The sequence below is a fragment of the Rhea americana genome, unplaced genomic scaffold (genome assembly GCF_003343005.1).
Source record: "Rhea americana isolate MKP2758 unplaced genomic scaffold, rheAme1 scaffold_534, whole genome shotgun sequence".
In the NCBI taxonomy this organism is placed as follows: Eukaryota; Metazoa; Chordata; class Aves; order Rheiformes; family Rheidae; genus Rhea; species Rhea americana.
In genome coordinates, this window is record NW_028186684.1 from 123,055 (window position 1) to 131,227 (window position 8,173).

Genomic DNA, 8,173 nt, shown 5'->3' on the forward strand with positions numbered 1-8,173 from the left:
CTCATGCACACAAGAGGCGAGTGCCCGTGGGGACCCCATGTCCCTGGGTGTCCCACATCACACCCAATACCCCATGTATTCCTTTCCCAGGTACTCCATATCCCACATCCCTCCTTCCAGCTACCCCATATCCCCCCTGGGCATCCCAAATCCCCCACTTATTCCCCCCCTCCATTTACCTCACATCCTCCCTCTCACATTCCCCACAAGTATTCCATATCCCACTGGATACCCTCTAGTCCCCCGTTACTCCCTGATACTCCATACAGCTCCAGCTGTCCCATGTCCGTGCTGATACCCCACACCTCCCATTTATTCCCCCAGCTACCCCCCTTCTCCCTAATACTCCACACCCTCTTTGCAATATCCCATGCCCGTCAGGCCTGGGGGGATATTTGGGGTCACTGGGAGGCATCGGGAGGGTCTAGGGTCATCGAGGCCTGTTGGGGGGGGTCCCTGGTGTCTCAGGGAGTCTCCACGGCCACGGGGCTGGCCCCCAACCGCTGAGGCGCCTTTAAGGCGGAGCCGCCGCATGTCCCTGGGTGGCCGCCGTCGGCAGCGCGGCCACGTGACCCAAACAGAGTGTCCGCACGAGCCCCGCCGCTTCCGGTGCCGGGCGGACGCCGCGGGCGGAGGGAGACGCGCCCGGGGGCGTCGGTAATCGCGGCCGGGCCAGAATCGGGACTCGGACCAGGACTTGGGGGCGGGATCCTGGGGCGGGACAGAGCGTCCCGGCGGGGCAGGGCAGGAGGTTCGCTGCCGTGGCGGCTCCCGGTAACGGCGGCGCCTCGCCTCGCTCGCCTCCCCGCAGCGCAACCCGCCATGGAGTGCACGGCGCTGGAGACCCTCGTCGAGATGGGCTTCCCGCAGCACCGAGCGTAAGGCGCGGCCCCGCTGCCCCCGTGGCCCCGGTGGTGCGGGCGCCGCTCACAGCCTGCTGTGCTCTCGCAGGGAGAAGGCCTTGGCGCTCACTGGGAACCAGGGCATCGAGCCGGCTATGGACTGGTGCGTGGTCCCCCGCCCCGGCCCTGCAGCTCTGCGGCGCCCCATGACGCTGCTCCCTCCCTCCCTCCCACAGGCTCGTGGCCCACGAGAATGACCCCGACCTGGACGAGCCCTATGAGGAGCCGCCGCCACAGGGCCCCGTCCTGGGTGCCGAGCCTGCGGCCAGTGCCGGAAGAGGAGGTGGGTGGCGGCGGCGCGCAGCGACCCCCCCTCCCARCGCTTGTTGACAGTGCCTGACCCTGGCAGGTACCGGTGAAGATGGCGTGCCTGAGGAGGACAGCAAGCAGCCGCTGTCCGAGGAGGAGAGAAAGGAGCAGACCAAGAGGTTGGAGAGGCCCTGCCCTGGCACAGCTGGGCGCTCCCCCACGCAGGGCGGGGTGGGGGTGGGGGGGAGGTCCTGCCCCAAGCCAGGCCGCAGCCCCCCCTCCCTGGGAGAGGAGACCTGTGGAGGGAGGTGGCTGGGGCCAGCCATCTCTGGGGAGTCCAGTCCTGCCTGGTGCCTACAGGATGATGGAGCTGATCGCCCAGAAACAGCGCGAACGCGAGGAGCGGGAGAAGCGGGAAATGATCGAGCGAGAGAAGCAGCGGCGGAAGCAGGGCCAAGAGCTGTCCCTCATCCGGCAGCGGCTGCAGGAAGAAGAGATGAAAAAGCTGGCAGAGCAGCGGCGCAGGGAGAAGATGGAGGAGAAGCTGGCCAAGTGAGGGAGTGGCAGAGGGAGGGCGTTGATGGGGGGGCGGGGAGGCCTGTGGGGGTGGTACTGCGAGCGCCAGCCTGCTCTCTGTCCTGGCCTCATTCTCCCGCAGGCAGCGGGTCCGTGAAAAGATCGAGCGGGACAAGGCAGAGCGTGCCAAGAAGGTGAGCAGCAGCCCAGAGCTGGGGTGGTGGCAGGTGAGCTGTCCGCCCAGTGCCCAGTATGAGCTCTGGCTCTCCCCTCCACAGTTTGGTGCTGGCAGCGGTGCGCAGAGCTCCACTGAGCCACCGGCGGTCCCCATCATGCCATCATCCCCCAGCCAGGAGCCCCCCTCCAAGCGGGAGTATGACCAGTGTCGGATCCAGGTAGAGGACTGGTTGGGCGGGGGGGGGGTCTCCCAGGTCCGTGAACTGCTGTCCACTCACAGCCCCGTGCCACAGGTGCGGCTGCTGGATGGGACGTCGCTGACACAGACCTTTAAGGCGAAGGAGCAGCTGGCAGCTGTGCGGCTCTATGTGGAGCTGAATCGCAAAGACAGCGAGGAGCCCTTCAGCCTGCTCACCACCTTCCCCCGCCGTGTCTTCACTGAGGAGGACATGGAGAAGCCCCTGCAGGAGCTGGGTAGGGGGTGTGTGTGGGGTGGGGGTGGGGGGGCTGCAGTGGCCAGCACTGGCTCAGCCCTGCTCTGTTCCCGCAGGTCTGGTGCCTTCTGCTGTGCTCATCGCAGCCAAGAAGTGCAACAGCTGAAAGTGGCGACCGGAGCCTTCCCTAGCCCTGGAGCCCATCCTGCAGCCCCCAGGGGCTGCACATGGCTCCCCTGGCTCTGCTGGGAAATAAACGTTCCCTCTCCCCTGTGGCTGCTGCCCCTCATTGGCCCCTCATGCTGTGGGGTTCCTCTGGTGGCCCAGCAGGCCTTGCCGGTGCTCTTTGGCGCAGGAGTGTTGGTGGGAAGCTGCAGCCACATGGCCCAAGGGTCTCAGCACAAAGAGACTGGGTTGGGGGGGGTACAGAGAACCCTATAACTGGTTCCAACTCCCAATGCAGGAGCGCAGCCCACCCAGCTTTGAGGGGACCAGGGTGGAGCCCTACACTGTGCTTGGGGACCGGGCTGTTCCTATGGAAAATCCTGCCCTTTCCCTACCAGCTGATGCTAGTTTTCGACAGCGCAGCATTGCTGTGTCCAGTTCAGAGAAGCAGATTGATGCCTGAAACACCCCTGTGGCACCTATCTCCTCCCTCTTCGCCGGCCAAGACCCTCTGGTGTAAACAGCCTGTTGCCACCCCTGGGATGAGCTGGTCCTATRGGACAAAAATGTGTGGATGCGGTAGATATGGAAACGCTTTATTTGGCTGCTCTGGTGCTGTGGCAAGTAGACAGCCAAGGCAACGGGGTGGTGCCTTGGCCGCTGGTGCCTGCCCTCAGTGTTGGGGCAGCTCCGGTGGTGATCTGGCTCCGGTGGTGGCGATCCGGCGCTGGCAGCCTTCAGGGAAGTTTGCGCTGCTGCTTGCCCACAGGGTCCACGAGGATGACGACACCCCAGCCAGCAACGCCTGTGGGGGGGGGGGGGGGGCGGGGCACCCAGTGGCAGTGAGACCCCCCCCCTTGGCTGCTCCCATCCTGGGGGCCTGTTGCCATGGTGATTCCCCTCATCCTGGCAGCCCCATTGCCATGGCAATACCCCAATTCAGGTGCCCCACTGCGAAGTCCTCATTGCTATGGCAATGCCTCACCCTAGTGGCCAGCTGCCATGGTGGTGCCACCCTCCTGCCCCATTCCCTCCTCCTGCTTCAGTGCCATGGCAATGTCCTCCTTGGTCGTGGTGCCCCGTTGCCATTGCAAACCCCCCCTACAGTACCATTGCCCTAGCGATGCCTGCTGGTCCTGGAGCCAAGCTCATTCCCCCCCCCCCCCCCCGGGTTCCCGGACCCTTCGCGGCGCTCACCGAGGGCGAAAGTGATCTGGGCGATGGTGCCCATGGATGGAGGGATGCCGCGCTTCATGGTCTGCCGCGGGCCCTGGTAGATCCAGAGCCCAGCGAGGAGCAGCCCGACACCGCTGAGGACGCGGCAGCTCCAGCAGCTGCCGAACAGCGGCTTCGGCGGCGACGGCGCCGCGCCCGCCTCGGCGCCCGGAGTCATGGCGGCGCCCCGCAGCGGAAGTGACACTCCGGAAGCCCGGGGGGCGCCGGTCCGCCCGTTACCCGCCCGTGCACAACCCGCGCCGCCTGCGGGAGGCCCGCGGCTGCCGCTGACCCCCGTCTCGCCCCCTGATTTTGCCTCATCGGCATGCCCGGAGCGGGGGAAGATGGGTGTGAAGCCCGGGCACAGGCGTCCGCGGGAGCCAGTGAGTTTATTGTGGGCCGGTCTTGGGGCGCCCGGCATCACCCTCACTTCCTCCAGGGCACCGGCCGCCGCGCCACGTTCTCGTCTGTCTCTGCCGCCTCCCGCAGCGCCGCCATCACCAGCTCGTTGTGGAGCCGCCGCTGCGCCAGGACCTGCGGGCTCCCCTCAGGCAGGGCCTGGGGCCCGCGGCCGGGTGAGGGCGGCCGCCGAGCCCCAGCCCCCTGCTCTGCTACCGCCCCGGCCTCTCCCTACCTTGAGCGTGTCCTGCCGTCGCTGCTCGCCTGTGCCCACGGCGAACCAGAGCAGGAGGCCGAGACCCACGGGCGCGGCGCCCCGCACGAGGGCCCGGCCCCACAGCCGCACCGCCTCCATCGCGCGGCGCGGCTAGAGCGGCGTCCTCCGCCGCGGGGAGGCGGGGGCCCGGCCGCCTGCGCCGCTCTGTCGCGGCCTTTAACCATAGAGATGCCGAGCTGGGTTTGTCCGTGCCCGCGCTACCAAAGAGCCGAGGCGCAGCCCCCCCCCCCCCCCCCCCCCCCCCGGGGGGGGGGGGGGCGCGCCCCCCCCCCCGCCCCGCGCGCCCCCCCCCCCCCCCCCCCCCCCCCGGGGGGGGGGGGAGCCGCGGTCTGCGTCCGTGCGTGGGTCCAGCTCAGCCCCATCCCTCGGTTTCCAGGCCAAGCTGGGCCCCTGTTCCCCACACCCACTGGGGCTAATTAGGGGCCAAAGACCCCCCCCCCCCCCCCACCCCAGCTCTGGGGGCTGCTCCTCACCCTACTCCCACCCAGGACAAGTAGGAGGAGCCCACAGAGGCGAGAACACAGCAACCAGATCAGGTTGTGGAGTGCTCAGCAGCTTTATTTACTGATCTGCAGCTACTTGGGGGTGGTGGCAGCAGCAGCATTTTCCACCCCTTCCCCCTGACAGCAGCTGTCCCTGGAGTGTCCCCTTGTCCTGGTGACACTGCAACATCCTTGTCCCGGCACTGCTGTCACCAGGGCACCTCACAGCACTGCAAAATAATCCCCTGCAGCCCAGGGCACTGCATTTTTTTTCCTACTCAGCCCTGCATTGGTTTCTTGATGGTGTAGACATAGTAAGGAACCCCCCCAGGCACCCCCAGTTCCTGTACACTCACCCTGGCTGCCCCTGCCTGCTCCAGAAAGGGCACCCTGGCATCTGGGTCCTCATCTGAGAACTGCAGCAGCTGCCCGCCAGGCTGCAGGGCCCAGAGGCACTCAGCCACCAGCTGCCCTGCACGTCCAGGCCCCACTGGGCACCGCAGCAGCACATCACAGGTGCCCTTGTCTAGGACCAGGCGGAGAGAGGCCGGGGCAAAGCCTCCCCCGGCCAAGTCAGTGGCATCTCCCAGGTGCAGGCGGATGCAGGACTTGGGGTGCCGGGGTGGGGGTGCCGCACGGAGCAGACGCCGCAGCGCCACCAAGGCCGCAGGCGCTGCATCCAGGCAGCACACGTGCACAGGGTGTGGGCAGTCCCGGTAGAGACCCAGCCCCAGTGCCGAGGTCCCGCAGCCCACATCCAGCACCCGGGCAGCCCCAGGGCCCCCCAGCAGAGGCAACAGTAGCTCTGCCACTGCTTCGTACCCGAAGAACCACTCAAAGTGGCCAGTGGCTCCGGTGCGTTCCCTGTGGGTGTAGAAACGGTTCCAGGTGCTAGGCTGCTCCATGGCCCCCAGCAGGTCACCTGCAGGGAGCAGAGGGGTGCCTGAAGCATGCTGGCCTCATCTCTGGGTCCTGCTGAACGTTGAAATGGGGCCAAAGCAAGACAAGAAGGCTGGGTGCCCCACTGCAGGGGGAGCAAACTAGAATTATGCTGGGTGTGGGACTGGGGCTCCCCACCCCACCATGGAGTGGAGTGCCATAGGGACGTAGCACTTGCCTCGGGGGAGGGGGGGGGAGATGCCCCACGGGGGGGGGAGTACGGCTGGTGTCCGCGCCCAGGGGCCACGTGGTTCATCCCCCTCCCATGCGAGCCTGGGGCCACCCACCTGCTGCAGAGCACAGCCACCGGGCTTCCCTGCCCCGGGGCGGCATCGCCCTCCCAGCGGGATCTGGGGCACCGGGCCGGGGCGCACGTGTTTATTGGCAGTGGTGTCTGCGGGCGGCTCCTGCGGAAGGAAGGAGGCAGCAGTGAGACCAGGGCGGCGGCGACCCGAGCGGCCTGACGGAGGCGGCCTCGGCCACGTGTCCCGGCGCGCGAGGGTAGGACCAGCGGAGGAAAACCGCAGGCACCGAAGACTTCGCGCCGGGCACTGCTCTGCCTCCGCACATCACGGACCCGGGCACTGCGCCGCCCGGGTCCGCCAAGAACGGGAGGCGCCCCAGCATCCCCCGGCCCGGCCCCTTCAGCCCCGGTACCACCCCCTCCTGCCGACCGCCTGCCGCCGCTCACCTCCGCCCCGTAATGGCGGCACGGCGGCCGCGCGGCCGCTTTTACAGCTGGGAGCCGGCGGGCGCGTACCGATTCGTCGAGGGGCGGCCAATCAGTGGTAGCTGCGCGCGCGCAGCAGCCAATGGCAGCTCCAAGTTGCAATTCGAACGGCCGCGCATGAGTGCGCGCGCTGCAAAGCGGGGTGGGGGAGTTGCTGCTACTGCCCGGAAGCGGAAGCGGAAGCGGAGTGCGCATTGACCTGGCCGGAAGTGGCTTTGTCTGTATGGGCGCGCGTGGGGCGCCATGGGGACCGGAGGGAAGATCAACCGGCCCCGGACGGTGACTGGGGCGGCGCCTGGCCCGGGGAGGGGAGCTGGGCGCGGAGGGGGGAGGGTGTCTCCTGGCCCTGGGGCTGCCCCCGCCCCGGGCCCGGCCCTGCCCTGCCCGCGCGCTAACTGCGTCTCTTGCTCTCCCAGGAGCTAAAGAAGAAGCTCTTCAAGCGGCGCCGCGTCCTGAGCAGGGAGAAGCGCAAGAAGCGGCGGATCGTGGGGGCAGTGGTGGACGAGGGGCTCATTACTGTTCACCACCTGCGGAAGCGCCTGTGAGTGACCGCGGCGGCGGCCTGGGAGTGGCRGGATGGGGATATCTGGAGGAGTGGTGCCGGGTAACCCCTCTCTTCGTGGCAGGTCGAGCCCCAGGGCAAACATCACTCTCTCGGGAAAGAAGCGGCGGAAGCTGCTGAAGCAGCTCCAGCATGCTGCAAAGGAGAAGGCAGCCATGCAAGGTAACAGCCCAACAGCCCCTGCTGCAGGAATGGTTTTTTGTTTTGTTTTGTTTTCTCCTGATGTTTTTTTTTTCATGCTGTGTGTCAGTTTACTTCCCAGCTCGGATCTCATTCCCCTGGGGCTGCAGCATGTGCATGAGAGAGGTCTCTAATCTGTCACCTTTCTTCTATCTCAGTTGACACTGCCCTGAAGCCTTTAGAGATGAATAAAGCTGTCAGGTCTGGCCAGAAGAGGTGGAAATCGGGGGTCTCTGAGGATGTGGAGATGATGGACGCAGAGGCTGTTTCTGAAGCCAGGAGCTGAATGCTCTCCAACATCTGGACTTTGCCAGCTGCTTCTGTACCACTCCCTGCTGCACTGCGGCGGGTGGGGGTGGATGAGGGTATTGTGTTTGTGTCCCAGCTGGTGCTGGTTCATCCTGTACTGGACACACAACAAACAGGCTCCTGCTAGTTGTCTGCAGACTGATGCAATGGGGGACAGGCTTTGAAATAAAGGATGCGGAGGAGGCTCTCGGTATCTGGCTCGTCCGCCGCAGGGAGCAGTGGGGCTGCCAGGGGTTAGGGGCCGCGGGGCTGGGCTGAACGGATTCCGGGGAGGTTGGGTTTGGTGTGAGCACCTGGAGGGAGCGGAACGATATTGTGCCGGAACCTTGGTGCGCGGCCGCGGGGCGGACGGACCCCTCTGCCCGACAKGGGAGACGGGTTGGGCGGGGACATTGGGGGAGCGGGCGGAACGTTGCTGCCGCGGAACCTTCGTGCGCGGCCGCGGGGTGGCAGGGGGAGGTGCGCGGTGGCAGCGCGCATGCGGGGAGACAGCTGCCGCGCTTCGCGGCGGCGGCGGTTGGCTCCGGTACCGGTCTCGGCCCGCTCCTGCCCCGCCATGTCCTCCCTGTGCGACCTCCCAGGCGCCGCCAGCCCGCCTCGGCCGCCGCTCAGGTAACTTGGGTCCCCTAGTCGGGAC

The 8,173-nt window shown here is 67.0% G+C and overlaps 5 protein-coding genes and 1 non-coding gene across 7 annotated transcripts in view; 3 read left to right on the forward strand and 3 right to left on the reverse strand.

The window, feature by feature from the left end:
- Positions 1–573: 573 nt before the first annotated feature.
- On the forward strand, positions 574–2,553 carry UBXN1 (UBX domain protein 1). 2 transcript variants are annotated; one of them, XM_085318444.1, is made up of 10 exons: positions 574–657; positions 812–878; positions 952–1,005; positions 1,079–1,185; positions 1,252–1,330; positions 1,512–1,703; positions 1,810–1,861; positions 1,946–2,062; positions 2,138–2,318; positions 2,395–2,553. In XM_085318444.1, the coding sequence occupies exons 2-10, from the start codon at positions 823–825 to the stop codon at positions 2,442–2,444; spliced, it is 888 nt and encodes a 295-aa protein (XP_085174570.1). In that variant the 5' UTR covers positions 574–657; positions 812–822; the 3' UTR covers positions 2,445–2,553. The 2 variants fall into 2 exon arrangements, with proteins under 2 accessions (XP_085174570.1, XP_085174571.1); XM_085318445.1 differs by having other exon boundaries at positions 1,264–1,330.
- Positions 2,554–3,018: 465 nt separating this feature from the next.
- On the reverse strand, positions 3,019–4,442 carry DMAC1 (distal membrane arm assembly component 1). Its single transcript, XM_085318428.1, has 3 exons — positions 4,293–4,442; positions 3,641–4,216; positions 3,019–3,248 (listed from the first exon to the last, which is right to left on the reverse strand). The coding sequence occupies exons 2-3, from the start codon at positions 4,077–4,079 to the stop codon at positions 3,181–3,183; spliced, it is 507 nt and encodes a 168-aa protein (XP_085174554.1). The 5' UTR covers positions 4,080–4,216; positions 4,293–4,442; the 3' UTR covers positions 3,019–3,180.
- A 429-nt stretch (positions 4,443–4,871) lies between these two features.
- On the reverse strand, positions 4,872–6,604 carry CSKMT (citrate synthase lysine methyltransferase). Its single transcript, XM_085318427.1, has 3 exons — positions 6,447–6,604; positions 6,043–6,162; positions 4,872–5,738 (listed from the first exon to the last, which is right to left on the reverse strand). Exons 2-3 carry the CDS (start codon positions 6,086–6,088, stop codon positions 5,095–5,097), a joined length of 690 nt encoding a protein of 229 aa, XP_085174553.1. The 5' UTR covers positions 6,089–6,162; positions 6,447–6,604; the 3' UTR covers positions 4,872–5,094.
- On the reverse strand, positions 6,237–6,371 carry LOC146588188 (small nucleolar RNA SNORA57). Its single transcript, XR_014897476.1, has one exon. It is a non-coding gene; the product is annotated as a small nucleolar RNA SNORA57 (small nucleolar RNA).
- A 52-nt stretch (positions 6,605–6,656) lies between the features above and the next one.
- On the forward strand, positions 6,657–7,721 carry CUNH11orf98 (chromosome unknown C11orf98 homolog). The gene is made up of 4 exons (XM_085318429.1): positions 6,657–6,764; positions 6,902–7,026; positions 7,112–7,209; positions 7,386–7,721. Exons 1-4 carry the CDS (start codon positions 6,729–6,731, stop codon positions 7,511–7,513), a joined length of 387 nt encoding a protein of 128 aa, XP_085174555.1. The 5' UTR covers positions 6,657–6,728; the 3' UTR covers positions 7,514–7,721.
- Positions 7,722–8,027: 306 nt separating this feature from the next.
- The window catches only part of INTS5 (integrator complex subunit 5), a 4,023-nt gene continuing 3,877 nt past the window's right edge, over positions 8,028–8,173 (forward strand). Inside the window, exon 1 of the mRNA XM_085318442.1 lies at positions 8,028–8,148. Within this exon, the coding sequence (XP_085174568.1) occupies positions 8,093–8,148 (56 nt within the window). The 5' untranslated portion in view covers positions 8,028–8,092. The remainder of the gene's footprint in view (positions 8,149–8,173) is intronic.